Source organism: Salvelinus fontinalis, chromosome 2, assembly GCF_029448725.1.
Source record: "Salvelinus fontinalis isolate EN_2023a chromosome 2, ASM2944872v1, whole genome shotgun sequence".
Taxonomy (NCBI): Eukaryota; Metazoa; Chordata; class Actinopteri; order Salmoniformes; family Salmonidae; genus Salvelinus; species Salvelinus fontinalis.
Window position 1 is genome coordinate 66,616,889 of NC_074666.1, and position 23,594 is coordinate 66,640,482.

The window sequence follows — 23,594 nt, forward strand, 5'->3', positions numbered from 1 at the left end:
TACTTTAATAATAATAGGCTACTACTACTACTACTAATAATATTAATAATAGTAATAATTATAAACTCATGCCTAACCGAAATTATGTCTTTGCATCAAATATTTAAATCACACACACACATATTTTATATATATATATATATGTACATCACACATATTATATATATATTTAATATGTATATATTTAAAATATGTCTGTGTGTATGTGTGATTTAAATATTTGATGCAAAGACATCATTTTGGTTAGGCATGAGTTTATAATTATTACTTATCAGGTGAAATGTAAACGTTTGAATTTAACTTAGATTGCTTTGTAACTCATAGGGGCGGGGTTAGGCATTTTCATGCTCAAACTCATTTCGTAAAAATAGATATTATTGCAGTGCATAGTTGACCACTGAGGATTTATTTGGAACTGAACTGCATACAAAATACAGATCCACATAGGCCTCCATGCAAAATCCATGTAGTCATTTGTCCAAGAAATTGTAAGGCAAAAAACCTCGGATGAAATCCAAACAAAAGACCTTTAAACGGCCATTTCAAAAATGAAAAGTCTCTAATGTGATAGTTGGGGCTTGGAGCTATATTTAAAAGGGATAGGCTACGCGGTTCATGTACAAGAGGAGAGCGTACAGAATTCCATCCCATTGTCCCATATCCTATCACATCATTTGAGTTCTCGGCGTAGATTCCTGGTGATGGCTTGGGTACCATTGTCCGAAATTGTTCATGTATCCACCGGAGTGCGCAGGCGTCCCCTTATTTGCCATGGAAACGTCCCAAAGTGGCGGCATCCCCGGGGAACACGGAGACCCGGATGACCCAGCGTGCAGATGCTCTCCCTCCGGTCCGCCCGTGCCATGCTTCATGATCTTCTTGTACTTGGAGCGTTTGTTCTGGAACCATATCTTAACCTGCAACAATAAATACAATTTAGTATATTAAGCCTGCAATTAGGCTATTATTATAATCGTTATTATTATTGATAAGTTATTATTATTATTACTATTAGTCTACTCAATACTCATTATAATAATAATAATAATAATAATAATAATAATAATAAATTATAATATCCATAGCCTCATTGTTGTTATTGTCAATATAATTGTTTTTGGATATTATTGTTATGCACCTTTGCATGTTGCCAGCATGCTGGCAAATTGAGCGTTAAATTATTAAAATTATAACTGTAGGCTATATGACTGCCTTGTTAGCGCCAAAGAATAATACAATACATATTTTCCATATGAGAACAATATGTTGGACTAAAAACAGAACATTCACAAGAAAGACAAAATAAAGCTGGTGGGTGGGTTCAGGTTGCCAGGAGAAATTAATTGTAAACCCCACTACAGACCACTCAAGCAATACGTTTGGCATTCTTTTATTGCAGGCTTTTCCCCATTATACGAACAATACAGGGAATTTACAGAGATATTTTGATATGGAGAGAGCCTGTTGAGACGTTTATGTAACCGCAACACCCACAGCGTGGTAAAAGCAGCTCTAGTAAAATCTAATTATGAATTACAATTGATTGTGGAGATGAGTGGAAAACGCGGCTCAGATAGCCCACATTTCACAAAGGCTCGTAAATGAACCAAAATAAGAGATCTGCCCAAGAGTGTCACCCCAAGCACGCTGATGACAGAATTATTGTTGTTGTGATGTCTTGAATTAATTACATTTACAGTTCATTCGGAAAGTATTCAGGCCCCATCCCTTTTCCACATGTTGTTACTTTACAGCCTTATTATAAAATTGATTGAATTGTTTTTTTCCTCATCAATCTATCCACAACACCCTATAATAATTTGGAAAGGCACACACCTGTCTATATAAGGTCCCACAGTTGACAGTGCATGTCAGAGCAAAAACCAAGCCATGAGGTCGAAGTAATTGTCAGTAGAGCTCCGAGACAGGATTGTGTCAAGGCACAGATCTGAGGAAGGGTATCAAAAAATGTCTGCAGCATTGAAAGTCTCCAAGAACACAGTGGCCTCCATCAATGTTAAATGGAAGTTTGGAACCACCAAGACTCTTCCTAGAGCTGGCCGCATGGCCACACTGAGCAATCGGGGGAGAAGGGCCTTGGTCAGGGAGGTGACTAAGAACCCGACGGTCACTCTGACAGAGCTCCAGAGCTGCTCTGTGGAGATGGGAGAACCTTCCAGAAGAACAACCATCTCTGCAGCACTCCACCAATCAGGCCTTTATGGTAGAGTGGCCAGACGGAGGCAACTCCTTAGTAAAAGGCACATGACAGCCTGCTTGGAATTTGTCAAAAGGCACCTAAAGAACTCTTAGACCATGAGAAACAAGATTCTCTGGTCTGATTAAACCATGATTAAACTCTTTGGCCTGAATGCCAAGCGTCACATCTGGAGAAAACCTGGCAACACCACCAGCATGGAGGTGGCAGCATCATGCTATGGGGATGCTTTTCAGCGGCAGGGACTGGGAGACTAGTCAGGATCAAGGGAAACATGAACGGAGCAAAGTACAGAGAGATCCCTGATGAAAACCTGCTCCAGAGTGCTCAGGACCTCAGACTGGGACGGTGGTTCACCTTCCAACAGGACAACAACCCTAAGCACACAGCCAAGACAACGCAGGAGTGGCTTCGGGACAAGTCTCTGAATGTCCTTGAGTGGTCCAGCCAGAGCCCGGACTTAAACCTGACCGAAAATCTTTGGAGAGACCTGAAAATAGCGGTGCAGCGACGTTCCCCATCCAACCTGACAGATCTTGAGAGGATCTGCCGAGAAAAATGTCAGAAACTCCCCAAATACAGGTGTGCCAAGCTTGTAGCGTCATACCCAAGAAGACTCGAGGCTGTAATCACTGCCAAAGGTGCTTCGACAAAGTACTAAGTAAAGGGTCTGAATACTTATGAAAATGTGATATTTGGAATACATTTGCAAAATTTCTAAAAACCTGTTTTTGCTTTGTCATTATGGGGTACTGTGTGTAGATTGATGAGAGGGCAAAAAACAATTGAATCCATTTTAGAATAAGGCTGTAACGTAACAAAATGTGGAAAAAGACAAGGGGTCTGAATACTTTCCAAATGCACTATATATTAAGGGGGACCTGCAGGCTTTACTAACTTTCAGAGATGGGACCGAGTCACAAGCAAGTCTCAAGTCATAATGTTTGAGTCTCAAGTCAAGTCCCAAGTAGAACGTGGTCAAGACTTGAGTCAAGTCCAAGTCGTGCATTCTAAGACCAAATCAAGCCGAGATGAGTCACACGTTTTCAAGTCAAGTCTCAATTCAAGTAAAAAATATATATACATGCAACAACTTGTTCAACTACAAATCTTTGTCTATTTATTGAGGCTACCAGACAGCTCTTTTCATCATTTTGTCTACAACATATTTTTATTAGCCTATGTAACTGTAAAATATGGACCTTGTAGCTGATGGCAAGGCAGGTTGACGTGCTCAGAGTGTACATTTATTAGGTCTTGGTGATCCAATGGTGAAAGCGCCATATTGTGTAAAATATACAAGTAGATGTACCAAATATACACAGGCAACAGCCCAAAAGAAATAGCCTCTGTATCAGGCTTAACCTGTCCTATCTGAATAGACACCCCTTGAGAAACAAATCAAACTGTCTAACAGGAGTTCAAACAGGTAGGCCTACATAATATAAACACTTAACAACCAGGACCATACAATTAGCCTACCCAATTGGCAAGAGGCTGAATGTATCTGGGGGGGAAAAGCATCCGAGCGAGCGAAACAGCACCCCTCTGTCTCTCTACATGTAGGCCATCTATCTGATGCTGTCTGGTCCAAACGAGTATGACATTGTTGCCGCCCGCAGCATTGAAGGCAAGGGAAGCCAGTGAGCATCTGGCCTCCCTTGACAAAAAATATAGACATTTTTTTTCAATCAGCGGTGAGCTAAACAGAGCGAGGTCAACTGTGAATGGTCCTGGCGCATCAAAAAAAAGTGTCAAGGGAAGCCAGCTATCAAATCCCATTGAGAGCATGCGTCATTGACAGAAAAACTTGAATTGTTGTGTTGTTGTCTTCCGGTGGCTAGCTAACTAATCCACTAGCTAAAATTGTCCCTTTCCTAAATTAGCTATGGATGGAGATATGGATTTGGACTTGTGGTTTTACTTAATTCTCCGTACAGGCCAATCATTATAACGGCGATTCTGATCCGACCATTAATTCATACATTGTTGTGCCCCTGGCCTGAGAGGATGGAAGTTCAATATGTAGCTAGATGTAGAAGACTAATGTTAACTAGCTAACGTTGCCCATTAATGGATGTTAGGCTAGGGAGCATGCATTTTAGCCAGGTAGCCTAGGACAATAGACCGTTCCCTCAACATGAAAGAGAGGAGGATGGCATTGGCGTTTCTTTACAAGTAGGGTGAGTCAACATGTTTTTCTAGTTGGGGGGGTTGGCTTCCCCAGTGATTGCTGGGGTTCCCTACTGCCTGCTGACCTGATTTCAATCCTCTCTTCCTACAATTTCACGTTTGCACTGCACCCGATCCTATAGCTGTACATCAAATCATCGATCTGTTCGCTTGCCTGTGTTGATTGACAGTTTTCTGGTCCAATTAGAGTGCCGAGTGTGCGTTTCACTAGCCAATCTTTTGCATATTTTTTTTTTGCAAGGGCGATGCTGCGGCTATATGTAGCGTAATCCACATAGAATCTGTGCCACAAAATTAGTGGCAAAACATTACCAAACCTGTCCAGATAATTTCAAGTCATCAGTCTCAAGTCAAAGTCTAGTCCCGAGTCTTGAGGCTCCAAGTCCAAGTCAAGTCTCAAGTTATTTTCTTTTCTTTCAAGTCGAGTCTCAAGCCATCAAATTTGTGACTCAAGTCAGACTCGAGTCCAAGTTATGTGACTCGAGTAGTCCAAGTTATGTGACTCGAGTAGTCCAAGTCATGTAACTGAAGTCCACAACTCTGCTAACTTTTACGTTGTTTTCTCTGCCTTTAGCCTACACATGTTCAGTTCTGATGAACATGAAAAAAAGAGTAGGGCCATGGTGAATAACCAACATATTTCACTCCCATAAACTCCCATAGGCCTAAACATAATAATGTGGGCACACCTAGAAGTGTTAAAATGGGTCTATTAATAATAATTGTGTATCACTTTCAATGCCAGCAAGGGAATTAACAGTTCATGCAGATGTAACAAAAAACCAAGTCCCACATAAATCATTTTCAATGACAGATTGCTAATATTGTCTTTCAAGTTTTAATGTCACATGCACAAGTACAGTGAAACGCCTTTCTTGCAAACTCACAACCCAACAATGGAATAATCAATAATGATGTAATACTAGAAGAAGAAAAAAACACAAGAAGTAAGAAGACATATGAAATATGTCCTCATAACTTTGCAGGTTGGGGGGGGGGGGTCTACAACTAAATAAATCTAAGACCTCCAAAAACACTGATTTTCAAAAGGGGGACATCCTTAAATTAGCTGTTGAAACTATAACAAAGTGATTTCCCCACCCGTTTTGTTAAAAAAGCTGAAGGATGGGGCTGGAGAAATGCAACCACTATCAAATTCATAGACAGTGCAATGGGTGCAAGATTTGACCACCATGATATCAACCTTTTAACCATGTTCTGAGGCTAAATAGTGTTAGTTTACATTTACTTTGTTTACAACCATTGGAGTAAAACAAGATGATATTTTGAGTTCTTATGGGGTATGATTATTTAACTAAGTTCATGAAGCATTTATGAGTTATATTCTTCAAAAATCAGTAGGTACATATCATTAATTTATAAATCCAAAAGTGATATAGCGACTGCTGATTACACCTTTGATGCCAAATTGCATTGAACTTTAAGTATGAATGAATTTCACCCTAACGTCAATCAACAGCATGCTATTGTAAGTTGCTGTTCCTATAATAATTGGAAGTATTGGTTTTCGATTCCAACAGCAACACTCAGCTGACAAGGGCTTTCAGTCTGAGATGGTTGGTAACTAGGTAGTTCAAGAAATCACGCCAGAAAATCCTGTCCCACATATCCAACTAAATCTCAATATATGTACCGTACAACTTGGGGAAACCACTCTCCTTAGTTAAATGTGTGGTGACTGGCGAGCGGTGGTGAGTGTTTCTGGTGCAAAAAGGTCTATGCATAATCTGCCAGGTGGTTGCTGCTCATAGAAGGCCGGAAGACACGAGTGATTCCAACAAAGCAATGTTCGATCCCAATTATCTATACTTAGCTCCCTTATCGATATGACCCTTATCAATATGATCCTTATCAATATGACCCTTATCAATATGACCCTTATCAATATGATTCTTATCAATATGACCCTCATCAATATGACCCTCATTAATATGACCGTATCAATATGACCCTTATCAATATGACCTTATCAATATGACCCTTATCAATTGCTCCCTAATCAATAATTCCTGCTTCCGCCCAGGTAACATAATATCAGAGAGGTTCCGAGAAGTGCTTCTTCATATTTAGCATATACATACACTGAGTGTACCAAACATTAGGAACACCTCTCTAATATTGAGTTGCCCTCCTTTTGCCCTCAGAACAGCCTCAATTCGTCAGGGCATGGACTCTACAAGGTGTCGAGAGCGTTCGACAGGGACGTTGGCCTATGTTGACACCAATGCTTTCCTTAGTGTTAAGTTTGTCTGTATATCCTTTGGGTGGTGGACCCTTCTTGATACACAGAGCAGGTTTTCTTCATGTTTTGTATACTCAGTGTATATAGGTGTCCTTTATATACTAGAAATATCATGTCTCTAAAGTCCCAATTAATGCAACTTTCAGATGCATGTATACACAATAATCTCTCCAACTAGATTTGGAAAAGTATTGTTTTCAAGAAAAAAAGTCCTGGCTTGATGTGATCTTAATGTCTTTGAAACCGTAAAGTCAAGTGTCTGGGAATGGGAGGGTCACAATACTGTAGTTCTATATGTCTTTGAAACCGTAAAGTCAAGTGTCTGGGAATGGGAGGGTCACAATACTGTAGTTCTATATGTCTTTGAAACCGTAAAGTCAAGTGTCTGGGAATGGGAGGGTCACAATACTGTAGTTCTATATGTCTTTTAAACCGTAAAGTCAAGTGTCTGGGAATGGGAGGGTCACAATACTGTAGTTCTATATGTCTTTGAAACCGTAAAGTCAAGTGTCTGGGAATGGGAGGGTCACAATACTGTAGTTCTATATGTCTTTGAAACCGTAAAGTCAAGTGTCTGGGAATGGGAGGGTCACAATACTGTAGTTCTATATGTCTTTGAAACCGTAAAGTCAAGTGTCTGGGAATGGAAGGGTCACAATACTGTAGTTCTATATGTCAGTAAGCTCTATGTAGTTCTATATGTCAGTAAGCTCTATAGTTGAGGGTGATTTCATCCATTTAAGGATTGCACATTAAACCAATTAATGTAATAGCACATCTGGCATAACCCAGCAGAAATTAGCTCCACAAAAACAAAAAGCCACAGTGTAATGCCATCCACTTGAAAAGGCTCTGGAGGACATTAGTTATCTGACACCCTCAGTTCCAAAGATGTAGGCTGCTGATGTCATATGTAAAAAGGGATCATCTTGCAAAAAGTCACCTCTTCACGCTTTCTCAGATATCTGTCGTGTAGCACTTACATGGGATTACTAAGGCCCTCCTCTCTTAGCAGCGCAGCACGGCCTCTACAGGTTCAGAATGGTCTCTTACCACAGAGGATCAATAAATGCATTTCATATCCATCCATACGCTAAAAACTATCTTTACTCCAGTTGATGTATAGCAGCATTGAGAGTACATATTCCCTTAGGATTCGCCATTATGTCTTTTTTTAAGTCCCCAGGCAAACGTAGTGAGGGAGATCTCTAGATTTAAAGAAATATAGAATGATTACCTGGCTGAAAGCAGTAAGCTCCCCCCCCCCAAAAACTGATGTAGTCCTACCAAAGTCTGTACTTTCTCTGCAGTTATTTTTTTCTTGTTTTGGGAACCCCAAAACTTCCTGGGACTCACAATATTTATATAAAACGTGACGCGATAACTTGCTAAGCTCTCTTCCTCTATTCCTACTGACAGACAAAATGGCCGCGGTCGTTCCACCCCTCTCCCTTCTTCTTCCCTTGCCAGACAAACAGAGCTTGGTGAGAAGCGAGGAGCTAGTTACAAAAGGAACCCATTGGCTGAGAGATTGAGGCCTTAATACTGAAGCAAGAGCTATATAGGCTAAAGGAGACCACTGAGCTCAGGGCCCGTATTCATTAAGCGTCTCAGAGTACAGGAGTGCTGATCTAGAATCAGGTTCCCCTCTCTCCATAAACGTATTTATTATGATCTAAAAGGCTAAATGTATCCTAGATCAGCACTCCTACTCTGAGACTCGGGCCAGTAAGCCTAGACCTGGACTAAAAAGCATGCTCAATGGAGAATCACCATTGCAACTGTTTTTTTAGTCCAGGACAACGCTTAACATGTGTCCAGGAAACCGGCTCATAGTGAATACAGGCCCAGATGAGTAAGTAAGTAATAGTAGGAGATGGCTAACATAGTAGTAAGACAAGTAGCGGTAATACAGGACGGTGATACACCCTGCTCTTCTGCTGCCTCGCCTCGCTGCCAACAGGGAACTGCCATGCCAGCTGAAGCCAAGGGCATTCATGTTGCATTCAAATATTCATGAAAGTGTGTGTGCCACACACTGATGAAGGGAAACAATATCAGTTACAGGCCATTAGAGTGGGCTAACACCTCCATGAACATGGCAGGACATCACACTAATGCAAGTTAATACCCCGCACATTGACACATTGACTCTGTACCGGTACCCCCTGTATATAGCCCTGCTATAGTTGTTTACTGCTGCTCTTTAATTATTTGTTATTCTTATCTCTTGTCTTTTTTGGGGGATTTTCTTAAAACTGCATTGTTGGTTAAGGGCTTGTAAGTAAGTATTTCACTGTAAGGTCTACTACACCTGCTGTATTCAGTGCATGTGACAAATAAAAATGGATTTGATTTGACCTCGGAACCTAATGTTCCAGTGTTTTCTTCTATATGCTAAATAATAAAGCATCGAAAGAGTCAACACTTTAACTACTTTGAGTGGAAATTCTCAAAGCCTCAAATTTACATACCTCCATAACATTAGGCTTCAGTCTCATTTTTGATGAGACATTTGGCCTTTATTAACAGTATCTAACCAGGCACTTATGCATATAGTGTTGTAGCCCAGATGCAAAGAGTAGGCGTGCCTTTGAAAATGGGCACGCACAGCATTTTGACTAAACTTCTCATGCACCTTGTGAGATGAGATGCTTACAAAAGAGGGACATTTTTGTCCGATTCGAGAAAACAATAGGCTATAGGAATTGTTCACTTTGTGAACCCTTTGCGTAATGCGTGCACATGTGTTGCATTCGAACTATTGAGACCTATACAGACCACATTTAAAAAAATAGACTTCCACCAAAATCGTTGTGTGTTGAAGAGTCTCTTGTAATAAACACCTTATTGAACAGTTATATCAGTAAAATAACTGAAATAGACTATTAAAATGAGCCCAAAATACAGAAATATGTACCTGTGTTTGAGTTAGTCCCAATTTGGCCGCCAAATCGGCTCGCTCAGGTAGCGCGAGGTATTGGGTTTGCTGGAATCTCTGGTTGAGCGCCTGCAGTTGTAAGCTTGAGTAGATGGTCCGAGGTTTTCGGATCTTCTTCCCTTTTCCGTTCAGTCGAATTTCTCCATTCTCGATCACCGTGGTCGGCTTCTCAAGCTCTTCAAAGGGACGAAGAAGAAAAAGTTGTATTTTATTTCACCAGGAAGTCCAATTGAGGTCAGAAATGTTGGAATAATAATAACTATATTAACAACAACACCATCAATAACAATAACAATGACCATCATAATAATCGTACATTTACTGAATAATACATGTTTAATTTAAGCCATTTAATTTGCCCTCAAAGGGCAAGAGCTCAACTTTTCTTTTCTACCTCATGTTGCAAAAGAGGTCATTGAGCATGAGGAATATAATGACTGCATAGTGCTCCCCATTATCCCCATTGTTATGAAGATTGCACATACCGACTAGTGCTTAGGGAAACAGCTGCGTTAGGCCCCACAAGGTGTTCATCGTAACATGACACTGTATGAATCCATTCTTATTATACAACCGGGGTAATAGCGTTAGGAGATTGATCTTTCATCTACTTCACTTTTTGTTTTACAGGGGCGTAAGATTTCGATTTGATTTGCTAAGTTCAACAATAATTGCAGAGAATTTCGGTAGGTGGTAGGTAGTCCAGCGGCTAAGGGAGTTGGACCTGTGGCCGAAAGACGGCCGGTTTGAATCCCGGGAATCCCAGGCGCTGGAGAAAAAAAATTCTGGCAAGTGGAGTGCTGTTGGGTTCACATCCTTAAGACATCCCCCTATTGTTAGGTGGCTTGGGCACTTGAACAAGGCCCTTAACCCCACAACATACAGGGGTGACCCGGTGCTCGTCTCAACTGTATATGTGATTTGTGCTGTCCGGGGCAGTTGGGAATGAGCAGAAGACATATTTCTGTTGTTTGCTGTAACTAATGGGAAATAAAGTTGTATTGTATTGTTGAGTTAAATAAGTTGCATTGGAAATGTTGAATCTTGATTGTCCCTTTTCTATTCCAAGCCTGCCATTCAAATAGCAAATAATAAACAAACTCATAGGCCTTACATCATATGCTACTGCACAGCCAATTCTCCAGTGTTAAATCAACATGGGTCTAGTGTCTATACAGGCCCACACTTTTCAGTGTTAAATTAACAACTGTATTTGTTAGTGACAGAGATATGGTTGTTGTTGCAGTCTTTTTGTTTTTGTTCTGTGGCCTTCACCAAAGAAGATCCTAAGCGAATATGATTAAAATGTCATTCTTCAACAAAATACAAGTATTTAATAAGGACGTATTTTGAGGGCTTAATTTTGCCTTATTACCGTGGCCTGAAACTCATGGTTTGCAGGCCTGCGAGTCACTTTATGATGGCTTGCAAAGTGATGTGTAATTCCTATTGGAATCCAACCAGAGTGGGGATAGCCAACATTTTGAATTTTTATTAACCCGCAACCTGCATTTAGAATGATGACTGCTAGGTCAGGTAGAAGAAGATATAAGACTACCTAAACCATATAAACTGGAACAACCATTTCAGTAACCGGTGTAATTGGTCCAAGTAACAGATTTGATTAGTTTAGGAATGTTGTATTTATATTTCAGTAGCATAAGATTAATTCATCAATCAATGTACATGCAAAAACATAGATATTGAAACAAACGATTCTAAAAATCTACCTGCAATACAGCATGCTGGAAAATATGATACTGATGGGTGTGGTTTAGGTTTAACACTGCTTATTAACTCCAACACTTTTACACCAATGAGTGTTGATTTAACACCTGAATCAACACTAGAAATGTTACACTGAAAAATCAACACTATAGGTAACACTGGCCAATTTGCTGTGTGACTATGCAGAAACTTTTCTTTTCTTTTGGTCCACCAGCTTCAAACAGCTGTAAAACTGTATTTTTTGTTATTGAAAATATATTTCAGTTTGACAACAGATGCCACTCCAGCGGGAGAAATCAATAGGTGAATATCACAGCCAATCACAACATTGGCGAGTAAGTAATACTGTGAAACACTATTATTCCACTATTAGCGACAAATATATTATGGACATTTTCTGAAATTACAATGCAAAAATAAATCAAAAATGCCGTGTAGCACCTTTAAAACCACTAAAACTAATATTGGTCGGCTAATAGCGTCCCAAAAAATCATTGCAACATACAAGTGGTCATCATTGTTGATAAAACATTTGTTGCTATTGTTTCCTTTATTATTATTAGGCCATTATATTGTTATTGGTAGGAATTAAACTCATCATTTCATGGTTATATTATCATAATAATAATAATACATTGTTCAGAACGAAGACCGGTTTTGAATCAGAACTAAGAATAACATAATGAATATGTTAATGCTCAAGAGGACTGCAAAGTTTATATTATCTGGGGCCTTAAATACTTCTTGACTTTCCAACATGCCCATCACACGAAATGCCTGTAAAATAGCCACACAAACCGTTTCCTAATATGCGGGTGAAAAGTTATACTTTTCAATGTCTGGAGAGAGTTGATAAACATGGCAATTGCCAACCGTGCAGTGGAGATATCACAGTCAGTCAACGATAGATGGATGACATTCCCTGCCGATTATCGCACAGGTTTTTGATGTTGTGAAATATACATAGGCTGCTAAACCCCTAAGCGAACTCACTCTCATCATAATTGCATTTTTTTTGGAGAGAATTAGGCCTATTGGTTGATATTCCTATCTGGATGTCTTCGAGCTTTTAGTCCCAACCAGCTTCACACTCCAAATAGGACTAGCCATTATAAGCAATTTGATTGTAAGTATAAACCTAGAGACAGGGTTATTTTGATCATTGACAGTAGGCTACGTGGAATTAATGCTGTATGCATTTTGTTTAACGTTTTAATCAAATTTACGAGGTATAACGATGTGGCTCTTCCGTGTAGTCCTATGCGGGTATCTGTATGCTAAAATATCAATGAAGTAATGTAGAATCACAGAAGCAATAACGTCATCAAAGACAAATGGTTTTCAGATTACATGTTTTGTCTGGACCCTGTGCTTTGTGGGAGACCACAGGACAAAATGTTAAGTGGCTCGGTTTTTTCCTCCCATGTCGGCTGCATGTGACCTGTATCATCATCCAGAGTAGGCTAGGCTAATTACTGTGCTAATCAACCGACCTGTCTTGCGGCCCAATAATATAAAAGCAAATTGACCAGTAGTAGTCTAGCCTTAGGTCTAATCATCCGTCCTAATATCGGATTAGACTAATTAATTGCAATGGTGAAATAGGCGTCATATAGCCCTAGGTATTGTGACATCGTATGAAAATAGATTCTCATATCAATTTGAGACGAGAACAGTACCTTGCTTTATCCGTGCATACATCTCGAGGTTCAGTAGCCTGTCTACTGAACCTAACTATTGACCCTTAAAAATATTGATTATATTCAATAGTGCTCAGGTGTTATAGACTACATTTGTGACATGGCAACATCCGATTTATTGATAACACCTTTAGGTCCGAGCACTGTTTGCGTAATGCTGCTTGCTATATGTTAGGAATTCCCTATATTTCATTAGTGGTTTATTTTCAGACTTATGATAGGGTTTAGGTAGGCTATATAAGTGCCCGATTCTAATTTTAGAAGGCAATTGCGTTCGTATAGCCACTGTAACCACATTTTGAAAATGGCAACAAACATTTGAACTAAGTCCAAAATGTCAACACGGATGTTTTAAAAAACGTACCTGTTTCCTCTATTCTCGTGTGTCCCAGACCGTTGTTGTGGCTACTGTGCTGGTATGGCAGGTAGGCACTTGGGTGGTGTGCGCTTACCGTGCTGTGGTAAGGGTAGGCTAGCGGGCGGCCATAAGATGACGCGCTGGAAGAAAAGGGGCTATCGTGCTGCGAGTGTCCGACGGGATGCAAGCCGTGCACTGGATAGTGGTTGTGGGACAAGCCGGGGGAGTGCTGCTGGTGCCCGGGATAGCCGTGTCCGAACTCCAGAAAGGCCGATTTGGAGGGATCAGAAGCAACCAGACTGTCCGACAATGAACTCATAGTCATCATTGAGCGGGGGTCCATAAACTCGAGGCGCAGTTAAGGGCACCATATAGTGCTACAGCTGGGAGCGATGCATATCCACTGAGTAGGCAAGTTATGCTACCTAAAAAATAATAATAATACCAATAGCACGAAGCGACGAGGTTATTTCCTAAATCCTTCCGTTTGTCTCCAAATTCTAAATTACGCAGTCCCTTTATTTTATCGTCTCTAAAAAGAGAACAGGAAACCTTGCACTGTTTCTCCGAACACTTTGTGCATATGGTTTAGACTTGTTGCTACCTCGCTTGGCATACACAAGCGCGCCTGCTCATTGGTTGCGGTGGCTAATCATGTCATCCTGCCTCGAGGCCAAACCATATTTAACTTGATTAATACAAGCTACATGAAGTCGGTCTTCCAGTTTGGGCAGCAGTGACATGTCATCGCAGCAGAATTTGGAAACCATGTATGCTAAATGAGAAGATAGGCCTACTGTAACAGACATTAACTAGGCTAATCTAATGTCAAGCATGTTTAGATTGTGTTATGTAGCCTTTTAGCGTTTGCAAAGATGGTCAACAAACTTGACAACTTGCCAGTGATGTTTTTACGTAAGGACAAATCTTTTGCGCACAAGTTAGGGCATATGATAATCAATGATTATATATGTATACAGGCCTAATTAATACGCGATACACATAGCTACACTACAAGACTATACATTAAATTTCCATCTGGCGCCAATGCGTGATTTAGCCTACGGGCATGACTAGACTCAAGCGAGGGCACAGAAGCCCAACATAGTGGCTATTATACTGTTGTAAATTTGACTTTATCAAAACGCTCAGATGCATCAAGATAAAACATAGAACACGCACACACATGCACACACACACCCACACTCTCCCAGCCACACTAATCATGTTTTTCTTTAAACAAAAATGCAACAAATGGGAAACTCTTCTTTAGGACTTTGTACTTGGTGAGAGGATGAGTTGTAATTACTGATAGTTTCTGGAGAAGGAGGGAAGGCTGCCCATAGCTATCAATCTTGTCCGTGATGAAAGAAGACGTTCACATTCGACTGCAAACCATTACATAGTCGGTCATGTGTAATCTATGCATGTAGGTTGCAGACAGATGGGTGACGATATATATCAACTTGAATGCACGCCGGCCCGGGCCCAGCGCATGACAGATGTAGCACCGAAGACGCTTGAAATCATTAGGCCTAAATGGCACATTTAGAGTCGTCACTTTATGTAATTCAGTCACAAGTCTAAATGTCAGGTTGCTGTCAACCTGTAGGCATATTGCCTATGCCAGAGCTCTAGCCGATGCTGCTTTTGGTAACAATTGAGCAACGCGCGGAAGATAACGTTTCAGGACTGAGACTCCCTGAATAATTATGATAGCCTAACTATTAGGTCTACACACTAGCCTACACAGTAATACTAAAATTAAAATGATACTGTAGTTGTTATGGTGAACCATTCATCCTCATATAGTAGGCTATGTAATCAGGTTCCAACGCCTGCTATTCGGTGGAATTAAATAGGCCTATCCCATAATAATGGCTTATATTTATTTCAAATAATATTGAAAACATTTAGTCTATAACGAATTGTATTTATTTTTTTATTAACATTATTATTAACTAGGCAAGTCAGTTAAGAACAAATTCTTATTTACAAAAGGCCTCCTGCGGGGACAGGGCTGGGATTAAGAAAATACATTTTAAAAGTTATAAATATATATACATATAGGACAAAACACACATCACGACAAGAGAGACAACACAACACTACATAAAGAGAGACTTAAGACAACAACATAGCATGCCAGCAACACATGACAACACAGCATGGTAGCAACAAAACATGACAACAACATGGTAGCAACACAACATGGTAGCAGCACAAAATATGGTACAAACATTATTGGGCACAGACAACAGCACAAAGGGCAATAAGGTAGAGACAACAATACGTCATGCAAAGCAGCCTCAACTGTCAGTAAGAGTGTCCGTGATTGAGTCTTTGAATGAAGAGATTGAGATAAAACTGTCCAGTTTGAGTGTTTGTTGCAGCTCGTCCCAGTCGCTAGCTGCAGCGAACTCAAAAAGACGAGCGACCCAGGGATGTGTGTGCTTTGGGGACAATTAACAGAATGTGACTGGCAGAACGGATGTTGTATGTGGAATATGAGGGCTGCGGTAGATATCTCAGATAGGGGGGAGTGAGGCCTGAGGGTTAAATAAGCATCAACCAGTGGGTCTTGCGACGGGTATATAGAGATGACCAGTTTACAGAGGAGTATAGAGTGCAGTGATGTGCCCTTATAAGGGGCATTGGTGGCAAATCTGATGGCCGAATGGTAAAGAACATCTAGCCGAATGTTGGCATATTACTTGGTTCACCATATTCATATTTGTGTAACACAATCATCAAGTTTTTTTCGATACATGAAAATGCAAAAAAGCAACAACAATATTGTATGATAACACATCAGGTGCCTACCTGCTTTAGGAGGATACAGATGCAGTTTAGGCTTAAAGTGCGTGATGGCAAAACAATTACAGAGGTTAGGTTAAGTCACACAACAGAAAAAAAGCAACGAACGAAAACACTTTGAAATGAAAACAAATACCAATATCCACTTGGCTGGCAAGGGGCCAACAATGCAAGCAGTTACCACGCAACGAGCCAACACGTTTGCACATTTAGTTTCACCAAATGTCCATTTGTAGCCTATATTAGAATTGGAACCCAAGGGAAAGCATAACTCGATAGGCTACGTACAGTTTTACAATCCCCAAACGTGTCAATTTAGTGCAAATAAAGAAAAAATATGAACAACAATGGTATTTTATTATTTGCCTGCGGCATTTCGCCCTACCCTGTTGTTAATCTTGCATTGATTCAACAGCTCTTTGAATGCCTGTCGCTGTCTTTTGTAGATAGCCACAGCGCCAACTCGATCTTGGAATATTCAGCAAGAATGCACTGTGTAGTCCCCAGGTAGAATTTAGACCTGTAGAGTGCATGTCTTGTTGCAACATTAAATCGACAAAATCCCTTCCATTATCAGTAGAATATTTAAACATCTTTCATGAACTTTTAGACCTTAAAGTAGTGTCCTTTAGTGTTTACTTGGATTACTGCACAAATCAAGAATATGTTTGGTCTATAGACATGATGTCCCGTTGGAAATTGCACAGGCCAAATTTAGGCTAATTGATTCTATCAGTTGGTATGCAGTCTTTGTATAGGCTATTGCAAAAAAAGCTAGGTCTATATAGCCTACTGAAAATAATTACAGTCTGAATGATACATATTTATCTTCTGAAGGTAAGACGTAACAGGTTCCATTGAGACATTCACACTGTACTTTTACCCCTGCGCCGAGTGCCAAGAAAAAACACAGTATTGTCTCTCTCGACTTTAGAAGTTCATGTTTGTTGTCTTCTGCCGAAGGACCCGTGTTATTACGGCAAAATAATGACGTGTCGAGAATGATAGATTCCTGCGCTTTCATCTCGCGCCAACATTCCTCGGCGCTCTGATTTCACCTCTGTAATCGTCGGGAACGCCCTCCCCCTCGCATGAACCATGTCATTTTACCTCTATGTTGCCAGCTCTTGGGCTTTTATCCAAGACGGGCCGGAAGGTTAATTGAACTACACTGGGACCATGCTCACTGTGCCAATAGCGTTTTAAAAATACGTAGTAATTATTGTCACATTTATAATACAATGTTTGGCTGTAAAATTTCATTTGGGGGGGTTCAATGTGTTGATGTGTATGTCACCCCTAAACCTTAAACCCCGTGAGTAACATTTCCATCACCACATCATGCTAATCTTGAAGTCTAGCATGGATAGATGCACAATGTAAAATAGAAATGTCATGAGTCATGAGTCATGATATATATTAGTCTCCTATGAGTTGGAATTTAAATCATGGGTTCACACATTGTGACACATCTTGTGTGTCAGTCTGTTCATCAGCCTCAAACTTAAGGCCAGCGGGGATAGACTGAATCTACACTGACATGTTGTCACAAAGCTGTCTTCATATCTACTCATTAAAACAGTATTCCTATTTTGTTCGGCAGGGCCTCCACAGATTCTGTAAGGCCATGTCTCTGAATTAGTACACCACCCCACTCCTCTCCGTGTGGCACAGTATACATCAACCACAGGTCATCAATCACCATGAACAAACTCAAGAATTTAACAGCATATGCTATTCACTGCCATTGTGAATGTTAGAATGTAATTTGCCACAGGGTAACAAACAAAATGTATTAAAGGTGATTTGTCTTGTACACCCTAAGAGCATGGAATAGATATCACTCTTTGGTTGACAGGCAGACCACTGACTTGTAAGTTCAGTAAGTAGAGTTCAGGTTGTAGATTCAAGACTGTGGTGTCCCACAGGGTTCAGTTCTAGGCCTATTTTCTGTTTAGCTGTTCCACCAAGGTCATGTCATTAGCTGGTATATAGTATCTCTATTCTAACGTTGCTGATGATGCACAAATCTACTTGACTCAGGGATGAAAGATACTACCAACGTTCCTCAACTCAACAGTATGAAAACTGTTCTTTCATATATACATTTACATTTCAGTCATTTAGCAGACGCTCTAAATCCAGAACGATTAACAGTTAGTTCAAATACCTAACAGAGGTAGTGATGAGGATTGGAGGAATTGATGAGAGTGAAATTAAATTGAGAGGTACAGTACCAGTTAAAAGTAGTTTGGACACTCCTACTCAATCAAGTTTTTTTTTTTGTATTTTTTTTTCTACATTGTAGAATAATAGTGAAGACATCAACACTATGAAATAACACATATGGAATCATGTAGTAACCAAAAAAGTGTTAAACAAATTAAAATATATTTCAGATTTTAGATTCGTCAAAGGAGCAAACCTTTGTCTTGATGACAGCTTTGCACACTCTTGGCATTCTCTCAACCAGCTTCACCTGTAATGCTTTTCCAACAATCTTGTAGGAGTTCCCACATATGCTGAGCACTTGTTGGCTGCTTATCCTTCACTATGAGCTCCAACTCATCCCAAACCATCTCAATTGGGTTGAGGTTGGGTGATTGTGGAGGCCATCTGGTACACCACTCCATCACTGTCCTTGATCAAATAGCCCTTACACAGCCTGGAGGTGTGTTGGGTCATTGTCCTGTTGAAAAACAAATGATAGTCCCACTAAGCGCAAACCAGATGGGATGGCATATTGATGCAGAATGATGTAGTAGCCATGCTGGTTAATTGTGCCTTGAATTCTAATTAAATCATTTGGCAGTGTCACCAGCAAAGCACATGCACACCATCACACCTCCACCTCCATGCTTCACGGTGGGAACCACACATGCAAAGATCATCCGTTCACCTACTATGCGTCTCACAAAAACACTCTGGTTGGAACCAAAAATCTCAAATTTGGACTCATCAGACCAAAGCACAGATTTCCACCGGTCTAATGTCCTTTTCCCGTTTCTTGGCCCAAGCAAGTCTCTTCTTCTTATTGATGTCCTTTCGTAAGTGGTTTCTTTGCAGCAATTCAACCACGAAGTCCTGATTCACGAAGTCTCCTCTGAACAGTTGATGTTGAAATGTCTCTGTTACTTGAACTCTGTGAAGCATTTATTTGGACTGCAATTTTGGAGGCTGGTAACTCTAATGAACTTATCCTCTGCAGCAGAGATAACTCTGGGTCTTCCTTTCCTGTGACCAGTTTCATCATAGGGCTTGATAGTTTTTGCGACTGCACTTGAAGAAACTTTCGAAGTTCTTGAACTTTTCCGGATTGACTGACCTTCATGACTTAAAGTAATGATGGACTGTTGTTTCTATTTGGTTATTTGAGCTGTTCTTGCCATAATATGGATTTGGTCTTTTACCAAATAAAGCTATCCTCTGTATACCACCCCTACCTTGTCACAACACAACTGATTGGCTCAAACACATGAAGAAGTAAAGCAATTCCACAAATTAACTTTTAACAAGGCACACCTGTTAATTGAAATGCATTCCAGGCGACTACCTAATGCAGCTGGTTGAGAGAATGCCAAGTGTGTGCAAAGCTGTCATCAAGGCAATGGGTGGCGACTTTGAAGAATCCCAAATATATTTGGATTTGTTTAACACTTTTTTGGTTACTACATGATTTCATGTGTGCTATTTCATAGTTTTGATGTCTTCACTATTATTATACAATGTAGAAAATAGTACAAATAAAGAAAAACCCTTGAATGAGTAGGTGTGTCCAAACCTTGGACTGGTACTGTATGTCCAATGAAAGGCTACAGATTGAGGGATGAAAAGGAAAAATGTTCTAATGATGGAGGGATGGACGTTGCTGGGAATCCAGTGATAGCACGGTTACCAAACTGGTGACATGGCACCAAGCAATTGTTTTGGGGTATGCATAGGTAGCTAGGTGGAGTCGTGGACACTTGTCATAGCTGTGCAAGGTGAGGGACAGATGAGAGAGAGCGCGCAAGGGAGGCTCAGCCTCTCTTTAAGACTGTAATTATGTGTGCATTATGGAGGAGAACAAAGCCAGGCCCTGCAGCCATGGAGCAGGGATGTGCCCTTACTGTGGCTTTTATTCACACTGGGGGGAAAAAGTTAATAACAATACTTCTCAACTCAGCCCAGACTGCTTGGCGTCTCCCCTCCCACGTGTGAGTGTGTGTGTGTGTGTGTGTGTGTCCGGAGCACATATGATGCAAAGAAAACGCTACACTTTACAGTATACAGTCTTCATACACAATTGGAGTCAGTCTGAGAGGAAGAGGTTGGATTACATTTAGACCTGGATATCATTCCGTTCGCTTTAAGGTTTGGACCCAATCTCAGGTCTATTCCAGGATGGAATGAATCGCTGTTTAAAAATGTGTGATCTCCAACATGGTTGAGCCACAAGTGGCCAATTATGAGCTTTGTTTGACGCAATTGATAATGAAGTTGAATAAAATAGATGAAACATTGGAGCTCCTCGGGGCTCCTCTCTACCAAGGCAAATGTAACATGAGACTAATACTTGTGCCATATAGAGTAATCAGCCACGGCCTGGCCATGACCACAATGGTGTTACAGAATGAGGCCCCCTGGGACAGATTATGTCTTATTATGGCTACACCTGTAGGGACCACAAATATACATTTTTTTCTCATACAGTTTCTACTTTGCATAGCTTTTTTGTTGTTGTGTGTGTTTTTTAAACCTCATGCCGACAGATCATGTGGGCAAAATAAGAAGATTGAAAGTGTGTGTGCATCAGTGAGAGTGACTGAGGAGCGTGCACCACACCACAGGCACCAACAATTAGTCTTCAATAATCTATGGATTTGCCTATTTAAGCCATGCTTTTGGTGTGCTGTCTGTCCATCTCATTCATTGTGGACTTTATTCATCGGGATTCAGCACCCATACTTATTGAGGAATAATCTGAGAGTGAGCACATTAGCCTACCCACTGTGCACACACTGGTTGAATCAGAGTTGTTTCCACCTCATTTCAATGAAATGATGTTGAACCAACGTGGAATAGACGTTGAATTGACGTATGTGGACAGTGGGTAGGCTACCTTTTACTATTTGCTCATATCAGATTTTGATCAAATGAAATCATTGCAGGTCGCTGTAAAGTTGTCTATAGGTTGCCCACATTTGAAGTACGCCTACATAGGACAATCAAAAGGTAGCCCATGTGTTCTGTAAATAATGATGGTTTTATTTAGTTTAGACATTATATTGTATAGGCTTATGCACATTATATATTAATCAACATTTAATATCTGTAAATAAAAGTATAAATGTCCAGTAAACATTTTTGTAAAATGGTGGACAAGAAATTAGACGTTGCTCATTCTGATGATTAATAACAGACGCATTCACGATTTCGCGTAGCTATAAACTTTTCCTAACCATGGTCAAAACTACCTCTTTGCCTCAACAAACAGAAACATTCTGACACGAATATCAAATTAAATTGTACGTCCATGTTTAGAATTTGCGGATATTGTAAAAACAAAATCGTTGTTTAAAATGACAATTTGGGGTCGTTTCCTAAATGAAGTGCATGCAGTTGAATCGAAAAGATAAGCTAAATGGGTTTATATGGCCTGTAGAAATAGTGCCATTTCATCAAACTTGGCAATGCCGACCATATAATTACGAACTGGTCAATAGGATAATTTATTAATTCAGCAGTGTGCTGTTTATGCAAGACTATTGATTTGATTATTTCTAAGATGTAGGCAATTCGCACGAATTGTCATGTGTAGCCTATTGTATTATGACATATTTTGTCTTATTTTAGGTTGATGGATTGCGGATGCCGTTCGTTGTTACGCTACTGAATACATATTAGAAAGGCTTTTAACGAAATATATTATTTTATTGGTTGGGTCAGGGTGACTTAGGACTACATAACAAGATATTTCAAGAACAATAGTTTTTATGACGAGAAAATATTATCCTATCTAGCCTTGGCTGAACAGTTTTCTGGTTATTGTTCATTGTATTAAGCAAAAGACAAGGCTTTCGCTTTCAGAATAGAATAGAATATATTGAAAGGACAATGAAATTCACTATTGTTAATTTATGTTTATCTCCGCTCTCCTCCCCATAACCTTGACCATTGTCTGAACTTAAACCTAAAGCTTCACAGAAGACATCAGTGGTGGAAAAAGTACTACCTTGTCATACTTGAGTAAAAGTAAAGATTCATTAATAGAAAATGACTCGAGTAAAAGTGAACGTCACACAGTGAAATACTACTCGAGTAAAAGTCTAAAAGTATTCCGTTTCAAATATACTTAAGTATCAAAAATTAAAGTACGAATATTGTAAAATTCCTTATATTAAGCAAACCAGACGGCACAATTTTCTTGTTTTTTTTAGTTTATGTATGGCCAGGGTCACAATACAACACTCAGACATCATTTACAAACAAAGCATTTGTGTTTAGTGAGTCCGCCAGATCAGAGGCAGGAGATGACCAGGGATGTGCGAATAAGTGTGCGAATTGGACCATTTTCTGTCATGCTAAGCATTCAAAATGTAACGAGTACTTTTGGGTGTCAGGGAAAATGTATGGAGTAAAAAGTACATACGTTTCTTTAGGAATTTAGTGAAGTAAATATAAAAGTTGTCAAAAATATAAATAGTAAAGTAAAGTACAGATACTCAAAAAAACTGGGTAAGTAGTACTTTGAAGTATTTTTACGTAAGTACTTTACACCACCGGAAGAGATATACGGTTACCATCTGTCATAACAGAGGACTCATGCACCTCCTCCCGACAGAATACTTTTTTTATCCGTTAACTGCATAGGAAATGTATTTATTTATTTAACCTTTATTTATAATTGTGAAAAATTCTAAATGGTTGAAAAATGTCTATTTGTCTGTCTGAGTGTTGGTTACAACAACACTGAATTATACAAGGCCAGATGCATTACTTCAGCAACAGTTAAATGTTAGGCTATTCAGGATAGTTCCATTAAGGAAGCGACAGAAATGGGGAGACATTATTTTCACCAAAACAGCAGAAGCCTGAATGAAGGCATCAGCAGCATGGGATTTTCCCACAGCAGAAACCAGCTGCTTATAAGACTTAAGAGTTCCAGAATGAGAGAGTCCTTAATTAGGCTAGACAAGTGGCCAATCCTCAAAAAGAGAGAGAGAGATACTAGCAGAGGTATAACAAAGCATGTCTCTAAGGTCTCTCAGATATGAAATGGATGGTTGTGTCAAAATATTTTATCGCAAAAGGGGGTTAAATGTATAGATATTGTGACACACAACCTAAACTCAAAAAGTGTAGAATAATGCATGGCGTGAGCCCCCAAAAAATGG

At 39.9% G+C, this 23,594-nt stretch overlaps 1 protein-coding gene across 1 annotated transcript; it reads right to left on the minus strand.

Annotated features, from left to right (window-relative positions):
- Positions 1–387: 387 nt before the first annotated feature.
- LOC129869055 (homeobox protein Dlx4a-like) lies at positions 388–13,954 on the minus strand. Its single transcript, XM_055943530.1, has 3 exons — positions 13,408–13,954; positions 9,595–9,791; positions 388–917 (listed from the first exon to the last, which is right to left on the minus strand). Exons 1-3 carry the CDS (start codon positions 13,742–13,744, stop codon positions 666–668), a joined length of 786 nt encoding a protein of 261 aa, XP_055799505.1. The 5' UTR covers positions 13,745–13,954; the 3' UTR covers positions 388–665.
- Positions 13,955–23,594: the final 9,640 nt, after the last annotated feature.